The sequence below is a fragment of the Chamaea fasciata genome, unplaced genomic scaffold (genome assembly GCF_029207755.1).
Source record: "Chamaea fasciata isolate MVZ Bird 193981 ecotype frontalis unplaced genomic scaffold, bChaFas1.0.hap1 SCAF_5, whole genome shotgun sequence".
Classification (NCBI taxonomy): Eukaryota; Metazoa; Chordata; class Aves; order Passeriformes; family Sylviidae; genus Chamaea; species Chamaea fasciata.
Genome location: NW_027094090.1, coordinates 48,111,945 through 48,130,538, shown reverse-complemented (window position 1 = coordinate 48,130,538; position 18,594 = coordinate 48,111,945). Strand labels below are relative to the sequence as shown.

At 42.9% G+C, this 18,594-nt stretch overlaps 1 protein-coding gene across 9 annotated transcripts in view; it reads left to right on the top strand.

Moving 5' to 3' along the window:
• The window catches only part of GRIN2B (glutamate ionotropic receptor NMDA type subunit 2B), a 216,179-nt gene that overhangs the window by 190,938 nt on the left and 6,647 nt on the right, over window positions 1–18,594 (top strand). For all 9 annotated transcript variants that reach the window (XM_066183544.1, XM_066183540.1, XM_066183538.1 and 6 more), the window contains 2 exons: window positions 174–403; window positions 16,227–16,387. In XM_066183544.1, coding sequence (XP_066039641.1) covers window positions 174–403; window positions 16,227–16,387 — 391 coding nt within the window. The remainder of the gene's footprint in view (window positions 1–173; window positions 404–16,226; window positions 16,388–18,594) is intronic.

Genomic DNA, 18,594 nt, shown 5'->3' with positions numbered 1-18,594 from the left:
CTTTGCTGAGATATAGTAGCATGAACTTAGGGGAATGCAGCTGCAGATATTCACCTCACAAGTGGGAATAGATTCTACTCTTATCTCTGAAATCAACATGTGTATGTGATTGGAAATGCAGACCACTTACTCTCGGATGCTTACTGTGGGATCATGTTTCTCAATCACTCTAGAACCAGGAGGTCCCTCTTTCACCATTGGCAAAGCCATCTGGCTGCTGTGGGGGCTGGTGTTCAACAACTCTGTGCCAGTACAGAATCCCAAGGGTACCACTAGCAAGATCATGGTGTCGGTGTGGGCCTTCTTCGCTGTCATCTTTCTGGCCAGCTACACTGCCAACCTGGCTGCCTTCATGATCCAAGAGGAATACGTGGACCAGGTGTCTGGCTTGAGCGACAAAAAGGTAATATATCCAGGCAAACCCTCAAAGCAGCCTATTCCACAGAAAAGGCTGCTCTACCCTCTCTTCTTTCTTTTCACAAGGAAAGTGGGCAGGTGTTTTCAGAGTCACATCATAGCTTTAGACCCTAGTTTAAATAGCACAACTTTTCTTCATTGGTATTCAGTTGCACTTTTACATGCATTAAGCACTTCAGGAATGAATTATAAACAGAACTGAACTGTGCTTGTTTGCACGATCCCAAACCACATCTTCACTGTCAGCAAGAGATAAATTGTTGGAGCTTTGGAGATGATGTGTATAATGGGTGTTTTAACCTGTTTTTTCAGGATTAAATAATTTGTCTTGGGTAGGAATGCTGGCCATGAGGCTAGCAAATATGATTTGTTAATTTATTCTGAAAACAAATTCTGTCCATGGGGGTAAATCACTGTGGCTTTGATGATTTACTACTGCTTGTATTTGAAGTTATACTGTCATTTTTTCAAGGAGTTTGGAGGCTTACCACAAGAAATAATTTTTTGTTCAGACTTCATTTCAATGCCTTGTTTACCCACACAGCATTTTGTCCATGCAGAGCATTTGCTTTTGCTGGACACTGAACACTTGAGGATTTTGAGAAGATTGCTGAGACATGCAGGGTAGCACTGTCTGGCTCATGAAGGTGTAATGCTTTGCACTGCTTTATTTTTGTTTTGTGGTGAGGCAGTTCATAAGGAATTGAGTGTTGTGAGGCTCGATTGCCCATGCTGAGCTTGTTACTCAGTCACTGGGGCTGCTTAAGGAGTCATGCCATTGCAGGGCAGCCAAGTAGCAATGGGTTGCACACATTGCTATTGTGGATAACAGCGAGAGGAGGACTGCAAGTGTCAGTTGCGGCTGCTGGGTTGGGTATTGTTACTGACTTTTATGTCCTTCATGACAGTCTAGAAATAATTTGTGGCCAGGCCTCCTGTGTATACAGCGTCCTGTTCAGCAGGCTGGAAATTCTGTGATGGATTAATCATAGGAGTTTTTCTTACTCATTTTGTTGTTTGTTTTTTTTCTTTTTCCTGGAATGAAACATGGCACAAAATAATAGAATCCATGCAGAAGTGCTCCTGTTGTTTTAATTTTGACCTCAATTTGTTTCACACTGTCTCCTTATTTGCTGTGTTGAGGATGGGATGGAGGGGAGGATGCTTTCCTGTCAGGTGGAGCTTATTGCTGTGACTCCTTAGAAGCTGTGAGCTCTTTCAGACTGAAAGATACTGTTCAAAACCAGCCAGCCCTATCAGAGGTAACATTAGTTTGTCATCATTAGGTTTTCAACTGTCTGAGCTAAATGGGATAGTTGGTACCTGTGATGTATTGTTTCAGGCTGTGCCTAGGCTCATGGAGAGAGCATGCTGTCATTCTAATTTCAAGATACTCTTCATACCTGCAGAGATATGTGTATGAAATATCATTTGAAAGCAGTGACTCCTGGAGCTTCACAGAGCCTTTGAATACAAATTTCTGGGCCTGTGTTGGTTGATTTCACCATAGGGCCACCTGTGTATATTGAACTGAGGCTATTTTCTTCTACTTTTCTCTTCCAACGTACCTGTATTTACTTTTGCTATGCTGAAGTATATGTGCTTTTTTCCTTGGGAAAGAGAAAGGCCATAGTATTGTGGTATGCTTCAAATGTAGCTGCTAGTGCAAGTACAATATTTGCGTAAGGTTACAGTCTACCAGAGCATCTGGAATTAAATGAAAATTGGCTGGTGAAACTGAAAGCCAACAGCTGCCTTTGGGCAATAAAGGCAGGTGGGACTAACTCCATCCAAAATGAGTGAATGAGCTTGATCTACTGGGCTCATGGATTTTACTCTCTGAATATGCAAAGGGCCCTGTAGGATTTGGGAGCAGTTGTCCAGACTCTTGTCACACTGCTTCAAGATCCCCTGGTTTGGGAGGAATTCACTCTTCTGAATCTCATCTTTTCCCTTTTCCGAACCCCTCACAGTGCTTGCAACTCACTCACCCTCTCAATGCACTGCTTGGCCAGGATGAAGGACACAGCCACATCCAGGGCACATGGGAGGTGCACTGTGTTCTACCTCACTTCTCTTGCCTGTTTAAAGCCAGTTCAGACTTTCAAAAGAGGCAGTCACTGTTCAAAGCCAGGTGGGAAAGACTTTGCCAGGAGGTAAAACTATCACTTCCAATCTCTTTTATCCCTAGTGTATGATCTGGTGTCCATAGCAAAAGTCAAGCAGATTAGTCTCCTGGCCTTCTCCATCAGCTGGAAGGGCACCTGTGTTCAGCACAAGGACTCAGCTGAGGATGTAATCCAATAGGCAAAGTGACAGTAAGAAAAGGATATTGTTCCTACTTGCCTAGACCCAGATCTGCTTGCAAATGCCTCTGTAGTTCAACAGTACCTGGGGAAGGTGTCCCACTGACACTGTAGAGTAGCCAAAATACCAGATGCACTCACAAAATCCATTACTGCGCCTGTCTGGGGGGCACATGTCAAGGTCAGGCTGGCTACACTCTGCAACAGCTACTCTGAGGGTCTGTCCTTGGACCCTCTTTCTTAGGTCTTGCCTGGGAAGAATCACTCCAAGAGGTGCCTACAGCTGCCAGCATGCCACTTTCCCAGAAAAGCAGACTGAAATGCTCCAGATGTCTCAGGACTTGAACGATGTCTTGGCTGTGCCCCAGCATTTACTTTCTAATGGCATGCAAGACAGTGACTGATGTCATGCTCTCACTGAGCTTCTGTGGATGCTTGAGCACGTCTCTCTGAGCTGGGCTGCAGTGGATGCCTCTGTCACATGGTACCAGGTTGAATGAGAGTGTCTGGAGGCCCCCTGTATGAACTTAGGGACCTCTGCCACTCTCTCTCTCTGTCCCAGGTGATGCTCACCTTGCTGAATGCCACCCTTTGAGCATAGCTGGCTCAAAACAGGTGCCAGAGCTGATGCAGGAACCCACCTCAAGATGGCTGTTAGTTCCCCCATATTAACCTTGGGAGCTGCTAATCATACATCAAGCTTTAGCTCTTAACTCTGGGGCAGCCATGGGCAATTTGAGGGAGGAGAAACCTGCTCCTGCCTGAGAGCAGCACTGACCTCGTGAGTTCTGCAGGAAAAGTCCTGCTCTTTACAGTGTCTCCTTTCCAGCTCCCTGTGCTTGTGGCATGCCGAACCACTTTCCTTCTGTGTAGGTGCCGAAGCAGCACCTTCTGCCTCTACCGGTTCACCTTGTGCAGCAGAGGGGCTGGAGGTGGTCTAGCAGGGCAGTGCCACACTGGCTGTGCCAGCTCCCAGCAAGCCCAGCTGGAGCATCTTTGCACGTGCTGCTAGGCTGCATCCATCCAGGATCCATGCGGGGGCTGCTGCTGCCCTGACCCCTGTGAAAGCCCCAGTGGTAAGAGGGCCTGATGCAGAATACTGCAGTCAACTCCTGGGTCTGGATTTCATCTGAGTGTAATCAGAAGATATAATCCAATTTCCATTAGCAGGAGAGCTTCAGGTACATTAGAGAAACAAGCGTCTGCAGTATTTCAGTCTAATGAAGGCAATAAATACAGGAAAGATTATATGAAATGAACTAATGTGTGAAGTAATCTAATAGCTATATGTAATTTCCATTCATATACAGTAGTAATAGAATAAAAGCAAATGTGGACAACTGCAGGGCATTTAAATCAAATTATTTTGAAGGCAGTAGGTTAATAATAATAATAAAAAAATAGTATCCTTTCCTATAAATTAGTTGGAACTGCTAAGGAAGCTAATAAAATATCAAAATGGTAAATTTTTAATTGACATGAAACAGAGAGAAATGGATTTCTGCATGCCTGCAAATTATTACAGATTACTGGAACTTCACACATTTTTGACTTATTTGCTTTTTAAGACGTTAATGAAATGTTGAGATAAATGCAGCATAGGTCAGTTATTTTTTCAATAGATATGAGTTTGTTTCTTTTTTTAAAAGATAGGTTTTGAAGTTAAAATTGGCCAGTATTTTTACTGAAAAATACTTGAGGAGAGTATAACAAGGCAGAAGGAATTTCCTGATATTTTCCAAAATAGCTCATTTTGGAAATGCTCATACAAAATACTTTGATATTTCTGGCATGTATTTTGACATGTCATTTTCTAAAGGCACTACTCATAAAATTGACCTATATTTAAGGGTGAAAAAAAAGTGGAAAAAAGATTTTTTTTTCAGGAACAAAGGAAGGGGACAGATGGAGATAATTGGAAGACAAAACAACACAGGTAGATCTGAGGTGAATGGAACATTTCAGGTTGTTACAAAACAAAAGCCTCACTGAAAAACCTGTGGAAAAAAAAAGGATCTGCTCTTTTCTGGTGGTAATAGATGCTTGTCTGTGAAACTGAAAAATGAATTATTTCCCACATTGTACTTTGCAGCACATTAAATCAAAATTATACAAAGATCCCAGAGATCGAAGAATGCAGATACACTTTAGCATGTGCTTTACTTTGTGCTCATGAGTGGTGACATTAAAGTCAATGGGCTATTATTCACATGATTGAAGTCAAATGCTTCCCTGAGCTTGCAGCATTTGTACAACAAATACCTGTTCTGCAGAAGTCCAGGGAAAACGCAGAGCAGATACCTTCAGCTGGACATTTTTTAAGAGGACTAAAAGTGAGGGTCAGTCCTGTGCCTTGTGAGATCTATAAGGGGAAGATTGTCTAACTGGATGGCTTGGAGGCAGTACAGATCTTCCGCAGGACTAAACATTTAGTGTTAACTGACATTTCTGGTACTTCCATGCATTTTGGCAGATACAAAGGAAGTTTTACGTGGCAGTGTCCAAAGGCAGAAAGTATGCAATCTTTCAGCAGCGGTATGATTTTTATTGTCAGGACACATTTGTGGGGATATGAGTTTGACAGAGGAAGGACCATGCCACTTCCAATCCTGTCCTCTTGTGATAAATCACAACCTTTTCCAAAATGTGTAAATTTGATGAACCTTACTTGGCAAAAAACCTCCCCAAATAAAGATGTTCTTGAAACTCCAGACCTTAAGTCATGGGGTAGAGTTGAATTTCTTTCAGCAGTGCTTTCCTAGGGGTACATCTCCCTGTAAATGAGTTGAACTGTGCCTTTTGCTTAAATATGATCTTTATCAATAACAGTGGTATCAACTAGTGCTTAATACAAGAAACACCAGTTCATAGTGAAGTGTAAAAAACTCAGAGCTCTGATAGTCTGAATTTTTATGGCTTAAAATCTGATTATTTCTCTGCATCTCCTTGTAAATTATCAGGTTATAGTATGAAATATTTTAAAATACTATGTAGGGTAGCTACATATTATGTGCAAACACACATAACGTGTGTGTACCATGTGTAATTACATATGATGCTAAAATTTTCTTTCTAATAAATAGCTATTAAATAGCTACAGCATATTATATGTTAGTAATAGATCTTTCCGATTTGTGACTTACATTTATTGTATACATAAATATAATCTCAGATAAATTTTTGCAGTTGCAGATGCATGTGTTTATCATAGATTTAGACATTCTGGAGTCTTTGTTTTGGGATAATTTTTATGCTTTCTGAGCTTCTTGTAACAAACCTCTGTGCCTCTGTGCTAAAATGTGATTCAGTAATTTTTAAGACCATTAATGTTTTAAGTCAGTGGGTTTTCAAACATGTTTTGTTTCCCCCCTGCTTCAGTCCTAGTTTCTTTGTCATTCTCCCTCTTTTTCTTCAGCTCAGCACTGTACAGTGTGGAGCAGCAAGTAGGCTGCAGCATGCTTTAGCCTTCACTTGGTCTCTCAGGATTCTCTCTTTTTCTGTTTATCTGGATGGACTTCTCTGGTTTCAAAAAAAGACTGGGGGTTGAAGGGATCAAGAGCAGCCTTGCCAAGAAGGACTTGGGAGTGGACAAGAGGCTGGACACAACCCAGCAATGTGCACTCAGAAGGCCAGTTGTATCCTGGGCTGCATCCAAAGCAGTGTGGGCAGCACGGTGAGGGAGGGGATTCTGCCCCTCTGCTTTGCTCTGGTGAGACCCCACCTGCAGTGCTGCATCCAGTTCTGGGTGTTGTCTTCTCAACAAAAAGAACATGGACCTGCTAGAGTGAGTCCAGAGGAGGCCACCAAAATGACTAAAGGGATGGAGCACCTCTCCTGGCAAGGAAAGTCTGAGACAATTGGGATTGTTCAGCCTGGAAAAGGGAAGGCTTTAGGGTGACCTAATTATGGCCATCCAGTACCTGAAGGGAAACCTGCAAAAAAGATGGAGAGAGACTTTTTAACAAGAGCATGTAGTGACAGGACAAAAGGTAAGGGCTTCATACTGAAAGAGAATAGGTTTAAATTAGGTATTAGGAAAAAACTCTTTGCTGTGATGGTGGTGATGCACTGGAAGCGGTGCCCAGAGAAGTTGTGGATGCCTCAGCCCTGGAAGTGTTCAAGGTCAGGTTGGATGGGGCTCTGAGCAACTGGTCTAGTGAAAGGTGTCCCTGCCCATGGCATGAGGAGATTAGATGATCTTTAAACTGCAAACCCCTGGGCTTTGTTTGAGGTACAGATGAGAGTCGCTGGATGAGGGACTTTGGTGATTGGGGCCATGGCATAGTCCTTAGCTTGCAGCTTTTGCATTTCCCCTGCACAGCATTCTGGCCTTTCCCAGGCCTTGGCCACCACTGACCCTTTCTTTTCATCTGCCTTTTCACCAGCTCTTGGAGCTATCCCCCTTTGGAGGTAGTGGTTAAATTTGGTTGCTTCTGTGCTAATTGCTCGGCAGTCTGGAAAAAGCTGTCTTTGGAGAGTTACATAAGGGGGAGAGGGAGAGAGGGAAGCAAAGGATTGTCCTGCTTCTCACATCAGTATAAGTCAGCGGAGAGGGAAACAATGAATATTTTTATTTATTATTTATATGGTGCCATAAATGTACTTGGCACTTTGCAGTCAAATAAAAGACAATGGTCCTGCCACCAAAATTTGGCAGCCTGAGAGATGAGAGCTGGCCTCCTTTAACTGAATGATCAGGGCTGAATTACTAGTGGGGAAGGGATGGGAGTATGAGATCTACGGGATTAAAAAAAAAAATACAACAGCTGTACTCCCACACTTTCATTCCTGATGCCTAGTGACCATCACATTTGGAGTTATATGTACATACATATACTTGATAAATATTTGGCAGGTTGTATCTTTCCAGGCATTTTTACTTCACTGCATGGAAAGAAGCTCATCTTCTGCCAGGCCTTTGGCTACTCAAGGTCAAACTTCCCTTAAGTCTCAGTGGCCCAGTAGACTTGTTTATTTCAGGTGAAGCTCAGTGCCCCAGGACTCACAGGGGAGTGATATGGCTTTCATTTCAGTGTCTTTCATTTGCAGGTAGGCCGCAGCTTTCATCAGAAGGTTAAAGGAAGGCATTATCTCCCAGCACTGGGAGGGTGCTGCTCTGTCTGTAATGCCCTGCTTTTTTGCTTTGCCTCTCTGGCCTACACACGTGCTTAAGAAATTGCACTGATGTGATTACTAAGCTTTAAAAATTGCTTGGATGAAAATTCTGGCCACTGTGAAGTCTTTTGGAGGCTTGCCAGGCTTGTGCAGGGTTTCACCCTGCTGCCCAGTGAACAGTACCCACATAATAGTAGACTGGCTGTTAGTACTCAGAAGACAGGAGGATCTGACCTTCCTTTGTTAGTGAAAATGGGTGAAAAATGGAATTCCTTCCCCACCAAACTACTCTGAATACTCTGAATTTCTCAGAGTATATCATAATTTGTTAACCAGCTGTCTCATGTGAAAACAAAGCAGATTTCAAATTCCTCTGTACTTAGCTGTCACCTCTCCTCTCAAGGTCTTTTTAATCAGTTAATTTTCTCCCTCTGAATGAACATCTACACACCTAATGATATTAACATCAATGTAGTAAGTGGCATCTTTCTGCCTCACAAATTTTTGTGTTTGCCTGGGATTATTCAGTAGATACCTTTTGTCCCACAGTATTCAGCTTCCAAAGAAGCTGACCTTCAAGAATGAAATACGTGGCATGATTTGATGCTGGATAAACAAATGATCTCCATCCTCTACATGCATGCAACCAAAAGTTAAGCGTACCATAGCTATGATTTCATAATGCCCTTCATTGCAACAGATACAGCTGTGGTGTTCTGATATCATACGTACTAACACTTGAGCTGTGCAAGCAGCTTTTGGCTCTGACTGATGAAGCTTGGTGATTGCACTACAGATTTCTGGTCAAGCTCGAGGGACTCCTAACAGTGACTTGAAGCCTATATACTGCCAAATGTGTCCTGAGGAATATTTAAGGCTTTAATATTACCTGTTGGGTGGAGAAACTGCAAAGAGCCTGGATAATGTTCACACACTTGGCTGACCCAGAAGACTCCTGGTTGCTGGTAGTGGGTGGACTCTATCTGTATGTGATGGTCTGGCTCCTCAGACTGGGTGTATCTGTAATGCTTGGGTCAGCATAAAGGCAGTGTGGTGGCAGCATGCACAAGTAGGTGTGTTTATGGAAGACATGGGATCCCCAACATGCCATCTGTTTGGGATGATGCAGCACTGCCCAAGATTTTCAGTCTCCTGCTATGTGCACACTGTACACAACAGTCCAACTTGCAAAGCTGGCACACTGTACATAACAATTGAGCTTGCAAAGAGGCTGCACAATCCTACTGTGTGCACTGCTCTGGCAATAACTGCATGTGATGGAGGCTTCTTCCACCAATTGGATCTCTGCTTTCATCTCAGTTATTTTGCAAGGACAACTATTTTTGAAGTTGCTATATTTGAACTCTTTTCTTTTGCTTTCACCTGCCCCCGTCACCTTTACATTGTCAATAGGTTGCTCTGTTCCCTTTCCTGACCTGCATGTGTCCATATTTCACCAACAGACATTCATAGATATTTTTCTTTTTTTGTTTGTGGGTCTGACCCACACTACATCTTCCTTTAAAAGGGACTTTAATTGTATTCTTTGCCAACTTCACTGCAGTCAGCTGCACTAACTGATAACTCCTTTCTTGGATTTATCACCAATTCATGAGTGAAAGTGCTATGCAAAGCAAGACAGAGAATTTGAAACATCACTGGGTACTGAATAATAAGATAAACCACAAAGTCAAAGTCTGAGGAAGCACAAGGTAATTTGATGCCCTCCCAAAACTGACATATTGGATTTGGTGCTGTTCGGTCCCCTTTTTTAGCTTCCTTTTTTTTTGTTTCTTTATAAATCAAGATGTGTTGTGTGACTAATGAAGACAAGAAACGGAGGTTTCAGGAAGAGTTGTTGTGGCAGCTGGATTCAGAGCTGTGAGGGGTCCCAGCCACTGCTGAGGAGGCAGTGAATGTTATTGTGAGGGAATGCAGGAGGGAACTGAAAAGAGCTAGGGTAAAAGGATGGTCTGAAAACTTATAGTCACTTAGAAATGGCTGAGAATTCCACCTTGGAAATAAAAAATGTCTGTAATGTCAAAACTACCTGACTGTGCAGAGGAGAGAGGAATGCTTTAGGAATGAATCTCAAGAAGTATCTGTACAAGAGAGTCATTAATAATAGAGATTGAGCAGCACAGTCACTTTAGTCTGCTCTCCTCACAGACTCGAACCAGTGCTAAGATTTAGGTCTGCAATATGATTTTCTGCCTCTGCTGTTGGGCTGGCACTCTCCTAGCTGGGATGCAATTTTGTTGATTTTAAAGCGCCTACAGCGCCATACCACCAACAGTTGCAAACTCTGTGCTCAAAATCTGCAGGGCACCTCCTCTACCAGGGCAGGTGACTTGGGGCATGGGTTTGTGGATTGTGCCTATGTGCACAATCCAAGCTGCGTAAAGAAAAGAATACAGTAAAAACCCTGAAGATGGTGCTGGCAGTGATGATTGACATTCCAGAAACAAACTGATCACTACCTGAATGCAGATCAGGGCAGAGTTGCAGCTTTGAAGAACTTGCAAGCTGAAAATGAAGGATAGACAAAACAGAAAAAAATATAGAGAGGCCCTGAAAAGAGTGATAATGAGCATGAACTCTCACTATCATCGTTTGTGTTGCCTTACTGCAAGTTTTTTACTGTAAAATTCTCTCAGCATCTTTGGGTCTTGATCAGATTGTTCTTGATATGGTGGAGAGCATGTTCACCAACCAAAGGTAAGTCAAGCAAAGACCTACAGAATATAGCCAAAGGACAACAGCAAGAATGGTTGCAGATCCATATAATACAGCTTGCAAAGAAAGACTAAAGAAACCAGGCTTCTTTCACTACAGTGAAAGAACAGGGAGAAGAGGCAGCACAATGGTCTTGAAAAACATAAAATGCACTTTCAGAGAAGAAGAAACTGTTTGGATTTCCCTGACCATGGACAAGATAACAGAAAATATTGCAGATGTATTTGCAGCTGGAAGGCTTTAGTTCAGATACCTGGAAGAGCTTTCTAGTAGTAAAGCTCTGGTGGGCGTTGTCCAGGGAATGGAGGAGTCTCCAGCACCAGCCATCTTCCACGCTGGCCTGGATTAAGAGCTGTCAGGAATGGTGTTATCCAGGAGAGGCTCACTGGAGAGACAGAGGTGGAAGAGACATCTTCTCAGGGTCAAATCCAGGTTTGTGATTCTGTGGCATTGTTCATGGTGCAGCTTGGGGACAAAAGTTATGTATTTTGGTGATAAGAAAAAAAAAAAGCTTTTTCTCTTTGAGACTCATCCACTATCTGTGAAGTAATTAATTTCCTGGCTGAAACATAGAGGACATAGAAGGCAGCTAGGGCAAGACATGCTGCCTGGACATGGGTAGCCTATCAGGACTTAGGTACTGGCACAGAGCTACCTCAGTTGGACCTGAAAACCACTGACCCACTCTTCAACTTTTAAGGTTCTGAAGGAAGCTCTTGTGCAAACAGCCTGGTTGAATTTTCAGGCAATGAAGAAAGGTGCAAGCTGACTGCAGTGACGTGCAGCTGGACCAGAACAAGAGGAGACAACCAAGGATGTTTCGGCAATGCAAAGAGGTTATACGTTAGGAGGGTGGTGGGCACTTCAGGTGTCCTGATAACCATAGTGGTTGGCTTCCTGTACTTTCGGTGGGAGAAGATGTCCTGAGGGCTTAGTGGCCCAGTGGCTAGATTCATTTGGGCTGATGTAGATGTCTAGAGCTATTTTAGGTGTACTGGAGTGTCCAAACTACCCTCAGGTGGCGGGAAAATTTGACACGGGGCTATGAGAGACCAGTTCCCAGGGTGAAATTCCCTAGGCATCTCAGCTTGGCACTTACTTTTGGATAAATGAAGTGAGCTCTAATATGGGCTTAAGCTCTTTTGGACTTGCAGCTAGCAGAGGAGCTGAATTTGTGGCTCTTAGTTTGATGGGTCAGAGCTGTGGAGCTTCCTGTGGTAGAAACCTTTAACTGGTCATCTGGGCCTTACAAAGTGTAAGGAGCTCTCCAAGAGAAGCTGTTAAAGGGTAAAGCACTACACCCACACACGCACCCTTGCACCAGGTTCTGCCAGCTCATTATGTTATTCAGCAGTGGATTGATTTAGGGTTTTTTAAGCAGTGTAAAAGTAGATTGGCTGATAAAAAAGAGCCTTTCTGTTGCAAGAGCTTGCTGAGTTTGGGAAACTGCTTTCAATGCTATTGGCAAACACTTTACAGTGTAAACAGGGCCTGCATCAGGCAGATAAATAAGTGCAGATGTGCTTTTCTGTAGGATCCATTTGGCGATAGACAATTTATTGAAAAAAATTTCTCATCAAATTAATTGTGGCCAATTAGACATAACCCCTTCCCCTCATCTCTAAATCCCCTCCAACTGCTGCTGCATGAATGGGAAGAGCTCCTATCACCTGTTTCATTATGCAGATTGATATCTGAACATCTGAGAACAATGCTGCTTTCTGCACGGCATGGCTCCAAATTGCTAATGAAACAGCTCTGCCAGCCGAGTCACTTAAACCCGCTTTCACTGCTGCTGTTGACAGCTCTCATGGCGAGATGTGGAGGGGAGTGGCAAAGGAGCTCTCCCCCTGAATGTGCTAACAGCTCCCAGCCTGTGTGTTTATTGCTTTCCAGAGAAGGAAGATTTCTGCTGTCTGACTCTGAGAGGTTACTTTTCCAAAGCTGGGGTCTGCTTTGCACTTAGTGCTTCTTGATTTCAGTTTGTGGAGTGAGGGGTTGAAGAGGCAGGCAGCCACTGGGCTCCAAACATAGATATCTCATGTCCCAGAGCTACCCCAGCCTTTCAGGCATCCTTGGTATCTGCTTTCCACCCCCATCTCTGGCCTCCACCTTCACAACTGATGTAAAGTAATTGGGACTTCTTTCATGGGTGAGAGGATGCGCACATCATCTTGGGTACGTAACAGGGGAGCATCTCACAACAGAGGTTCCACTGTGAATGAGTGGGAGGATGCAAGTGAGATACATCTCTGCCTGGGGCTCTTTGGTACAGGACTGTAGGTGAGCCCTGCTGGGTCCCTCACAGGCAGTTACTCCTTGAGATGGATAAAGCTGGGCAGCAGGACAGGTCTGCTACAGGCAAGTGTAACATGGAGCTCCTACAAATATGGACCCTGTACAGCTGGGCTTTCTCAGCAACTGATGTAGTTGCTTAACTTCCCTTCCCCTATTACCACCACATTTTTTTTTTTGCTCTCCTCTCCTTTTTTTGACTCCTCTTCACAGATGCCTGGAGTGGAGTGACTTAGTTGGGACTTAGGACTCTGACAGGAGAAATATTTGCATTAAATAATGGGACAGTTGTCTCATTCATTTGCATTCTGACCCTTTCTGTCCATATCTGTGGTTAATTCCTTTGTCAGTGTTCACTGCAGCATTGAGATTATCTCTCCACAGGCTTCCTCCATGTAATGGCCCCTGCACTGTGCATCAGCTCCTCCCTCATGTCTCAGACTCTTTATAGGCCCATCTGCCAAAGAGCCCTGCTTCCCTGGGGATGATACTTACAATCCAGGCCCACGGTCCCAGCCCCTGGGAGAAATCAAACAAGTGGCTTTCCTTACTGAACTGTTTGACCATCTGTCAATTAACTTTTCTCCTTCTGGTTGATCTCCAGTTGCTCCACTGTGTTGGCAGGAGAGGACACACTTCCTCCCCATCTGTCCCATGAACTTTCCGGGAAGGTTCACATGTCTTCTTGTTCCCCCAGTATGAGCTGTGTGGGACAGAAGTTAGTTCAGAATGATGCAAAAGCTTTTTATTCTGGAGAGCTCACTGGAGATCCCTTTAACCCTGGATTGAGCTGTGCCCATTTACTGCCAAGAAACACACAAGGGTATTTTTGAACTGCTATCTCCTATCAGAAAGCTGCATGCATCTACTGCTATTACTTCCCAAATATGGAGAAGTAGCTCCATATCTCTGGCTGCATCAACTGTGGAGTCAGCTAGACATTGGTTACTTTCAGCTTTGTAAACATTAAGCTAAGTTAGCTGGGGATCTGTGTTCTTCTTGGGCACTCAAGAGGAGTGGTACCCAACTAAAATTGTCCGGTGTGGGCCCCATATGAATCCTTTCATATCGTTTCCTGTCTTGCTGTTCACCAAGCTATTGCTGAAGTGTGTGTGCTTGTTGGTCTGTGGAGAGTAATTTGTATCTGAAGATCTGTTCTGACTAGGGAATGAGGAGGAGGTAAGGATTAGTGAGTGAATGAATAGGATGAGAATTTGTAGAAGTCATCAACCTGACTTCTTTCTCTAGAAATGTGCTTTTCCAGTTGCCAGAAACAGTTATTTCTTACAAGGGAAATGTTTTCATTTATTTATTGATTGCCCAGGAGATTAAAAATGAAATTTGGGTCTTTGCACCTGTGGCTGCTATTATGGGCTCTGGAATAGAGTGATGACAAAAGGTAGTTCGGAGTTGGGATTATTTCCCTTATCACAGGGAAATGCCTGACTTCATAATCCTTCTTACCCCAGTTTGTACACATCATGATGGTAACAGACAAGAGTAGAGGTTGTGTTGCTGGGAATGGAGGGTAGAGGTATAAAATGGACATGCCAAAACTCAGTCACACAAATGTTGGTCAGGCCTGCTTGATGCTTCTCCTGTTGACTGTACTATGTTGGAGGGCTCTGTGGGAATGGGAATGTCCTGTATGCCTTCAAGGTGGGATTCTGCAGCCTCTGGAGAAGCAAGTTGCCCACGCTGCAATCTCCTGGTTTAGCATGTCAGGGGAGAGACTGTGTTTCTTTGTGTCTGGCATGGCAGTGCCCTCCTTGTGCTGGGTCCCCTAGGCTGCTGCTTTAATCAGTTTAGTAAAAAAGAATAATTTTAGCATGCTGTGGTGATTTTTCTCCCATCAAAGTTTGCTTTCATTAAAGTCTTTGATAGCTGTGAGTTTGTCTTCCTCCCTAGAGCGTGTGACCAATTTCTAAGAGACACCTTACTGTCTGTTTTATGCTATGTGAAACTTCTCTTTTGTTGGTGATGCACTAACCTGAGCTCAGAAAAACAGCCCCAGTGGGGTTTTTTTGCTTAAAGCAGTAGGATATGCGTTCTCTCTCACTCACATGCACATACAAGTTAGCCCATCTTGCCATTCAAACTGGAGAGATAGATTGACTGGTAAACAGAAACAAGTGAACAGTGTGTTCACCTATCCACAGACCCAACATCTGGCTGTCCTCATGGCTGAGATGTGAACAAGATACACTGCTTTAGGGGCTCTGGCCTCTTCAGTTGAGTTTACCAAGTTCCAAAATGGCTTTAAGCAGAGTTCAAGAACAAGGCTCATCTGCATGTATTTTAAGCTAGAACTATCTGTAGATTTCAGCCCTGAAGAAGGTGGCAGTGCTTGACTGCAAAATTCATGTACCAGATGCACTCCTGCTGTTAAATGGTTTTGGTCTGACCATTAGCACGTTGTCAGTGTGCTTCTCAGGGTCATAGAAACACATGGTCACAGCTGGGAAATAACACCAGGCAAGCTACTGCTTGATATGTCCAGGGAGGAGGAGGAGGCTTCCTTCCATTTAACTTCCCTTTGCATTGTTTTTCTTTACTGCTTATTCAGTTCCTGGTTTATAGTTCTGTGCTCCTTCTCATCTTCTGGTTCTATGGGTTTTAAGCAGTCTTGATTTTACTCCTCAAAAAATCCCAGAGAGAATTGATTATGACTTAAGCAAGTGGCATATGAAATCTCACAGGCTTGCAGCCATGGGGGAATGTTATGATGAATGTATTTCTTCTGAGCAGCAAAACTTTGGAGTGTTCTGCCAGCTCTGTTCTGGGTATCAAATGTTACTAGTAACCTGCAGCCACTAACAACATTTTATTTGGGGCATTTGCCCAAAACTTTGAAGCTGATCATTTGTTTGGTGAAGTGGGTGTGAAGTGTGTTGAGAGGCATCTCTCCTCATTAATTACTTTTCTACCTCTGTCAGAACCAGGAAATGTAAAGGCATTCACAGAGCTGAAAAAGATACTTCTTAGGAACTAAATGACAGTTCGCAGATAAAAAGCACATTGCATAGACTTTATTGGAAACTGTTTCTTGACTGTATTCCAGCACCACTGTTACATTTTCCTTTTATCTAACCTCCTATTTAATCTCTGATCGCTGACTATTTAATGCAGTTAATCCAGAGTAGAGAAAAAGAGCAGCTTGCTCAGATTTACTTCTTGTTTCTTAGGCATTAACAGGAGATGTTCATGTTTGAAAACAGGGAAATATGATATCTCCTCAATTATGTTTTCTACATGATAGCAAAATAAAATCAGATCAACCTTCCGATGTTCTCCCAACCAGATGACTGCTTCAGTCTGAAGGACTGTGAAAAATATTCCTTTTTTCTGTCTCTTCAGTTCCAGAAACCAAATGACTTCTCACCCCCTTTCCGCTTCGGGACAGTTCCCAACGGCAGCACAGAAAGGAACATTCGCAACAACTACCCTGAAATGCACAGCTACATGGTGAAGTTCAATCAGAGGGGGGTGGACGATGCACTGTTCTCGCTGAAAACTGGGTGAGGCTTTCTTACATGCTTACCACAGAAACCTGACTTTTGCATGCTTATCTGGAAAATTTACTTTCTAGGGTTTGAAAAATAAGCCTCTATTATCATTCCATGGTTAAAAGTATAGCAAGACCACACATAGCACAGGAGAGTAACTCTGTGGTTCTTTTTGTCAGGTTCTTCTATTGACAACTGTATAAGAATTTCTGGTTTTGCTGTGTTTATAAGAAATTAAAAAAAAAAAAAAGGAAAAAGATAAACAGGGTCTTCTGTATATCTGTGTACATAATTCAAGTGTGTATTGGTCCCAAAGACCTTGCTTCATCAAGATGTTTCATGCTGGTGGGTTTTTATGCATACAGAAGCTCAAAGGTCTCTGTGGACAAAGTTTTTTTCAGAGCATTTATATTGTCATCTGGAAATTCCTTTGTTTTCCCTCCTTCTGTGTGTAAAAGATTATGTTAATCAGGAAGCTCTCAGACTAATCCCACCCCAGTGTATCACCAGCTAATGTAATGTAATGGAAGGTAGGTTTGAAGCAAATAGTTCGGAAGTAGCCTACTCTCTGGAATATTTTAGTATCAAGGGCTAAACAAAACATTATTTGAATAATAGGGAAGTATAAAAATGTAAGCATTTCCTTGGGTGATTTTGGAGATGTGGGAAAAATGGCTAGTAAAAAAGGATGCTTGAATAGCTCATCTTATTTTAATAACAGTGAATCTGCAAAGGACCTAACGCAAAATGACATTTTGCAAGCCTTTGTCCTTTGTAATTAAAGACCTCTCCTCAGAACTGACCATTTTGGTTGTCAGAGCCCAGCCTCAGTGAACAAAAACCATTTTTGCTTGCACTCATGTTGCACTCTTACGAGAAAGTTCTTTCCAAAGGAGAAATTAAGATGTTTAGCCCATTTAATTACTAGATTGACTGAATATTCCTAAACCTGTTTGCCAGGTTCAGAAGCCCACAGCCCATTACAAATGGTTGTACCATTGTTGGATATCATCCTGGGAAGGTACATTTGCCAGGATAGTCATCATTCAGGAAATAAATATGCACTGTCCTGGAAATATATGGATGATATAGAGCTCATCACTTGTGATAGATATCAACGTGGCTTCATATTCACCCTTGGACAGACTTCCTCACCGATAAGCACTTGAACTGAGATAATCACCATACTGTAAATATATGTGCAGGAAATGTACTGTAAGCATAGTAGCTGAGAGAGAATGTGCAACTGGAAGGTCTTAGGTCATTTATCATAAAATGTTTGATTTCAGATCTATTGGGAGGATTTACTCATCAACTCTCTTTGGGTTGGTGGGAGATGCAGCCTCTTGAGACTGCCCCCCACATCCAAATCAATTTGTTGCAGCGTGAAAAGGCTCTCATCAGGCTGTTGTGCTCTCTACACAGTCCATAATGAGGATTTCTCTGTGTTGAAACAGAATTTTTGTTGTGGTTTTCAGCTGAACATTCTTTAACACAGACAAATTCAGCATGGTAAACCATAAAGCTGTTGTTGTGGCCAGTTGACACTGGTAAAGATCTTTTCACACTAACTGAGAGGTAAAACATAATGTCCTGACTGTATTTGATTTCTCAGCTACGTTATACCAGCATTTGAATTGGAGAAAATATTTTCCTTATTTAAATCCCTTCTTTGCTGTCTATTATTGATACATTTTATAAGGCATTTTAGATTCTTTTGAGATGAAAGGCAGTACAGAAACATAAGATATTCTTAAGGATAGAGCTCTCCTTGACTTCCTCTTCATTCATCTTTATCTTGCAGTATGTTTGTATTCCAAATTTTCTTTAAGATCAAGAAATTATGATTACCAAATAGTCAGAAAAAAAATAGATGATCCTCATTTAAAACCCAGATTCACCTATAAAACAGCTTTAGGCTTAGATTTTATTTAACTATGGTGAAGGTGAGGATGATGCCTGAAGGATGAGACACCATCCAGAGGGACCTGGAGAGGCTCAAGAAGTGGGCTCATGGCAATTTAATGAGATTTGACAAGACCAAGTGCAAGGTGCTGTACTGGGGTCAGGGCAACCCTCGGTATCAGCAAAAGCTGGGGGGATGAAGGGATCAAGGGCAGTCCTGCTGAGAAGGACTTGGGAGTGCAGGTGAACAAGAGGGCTGTACATGACCCAGCAGTGTGCACTCACAGCCCAGAAAGCCAGTTGTATCCCGGGCT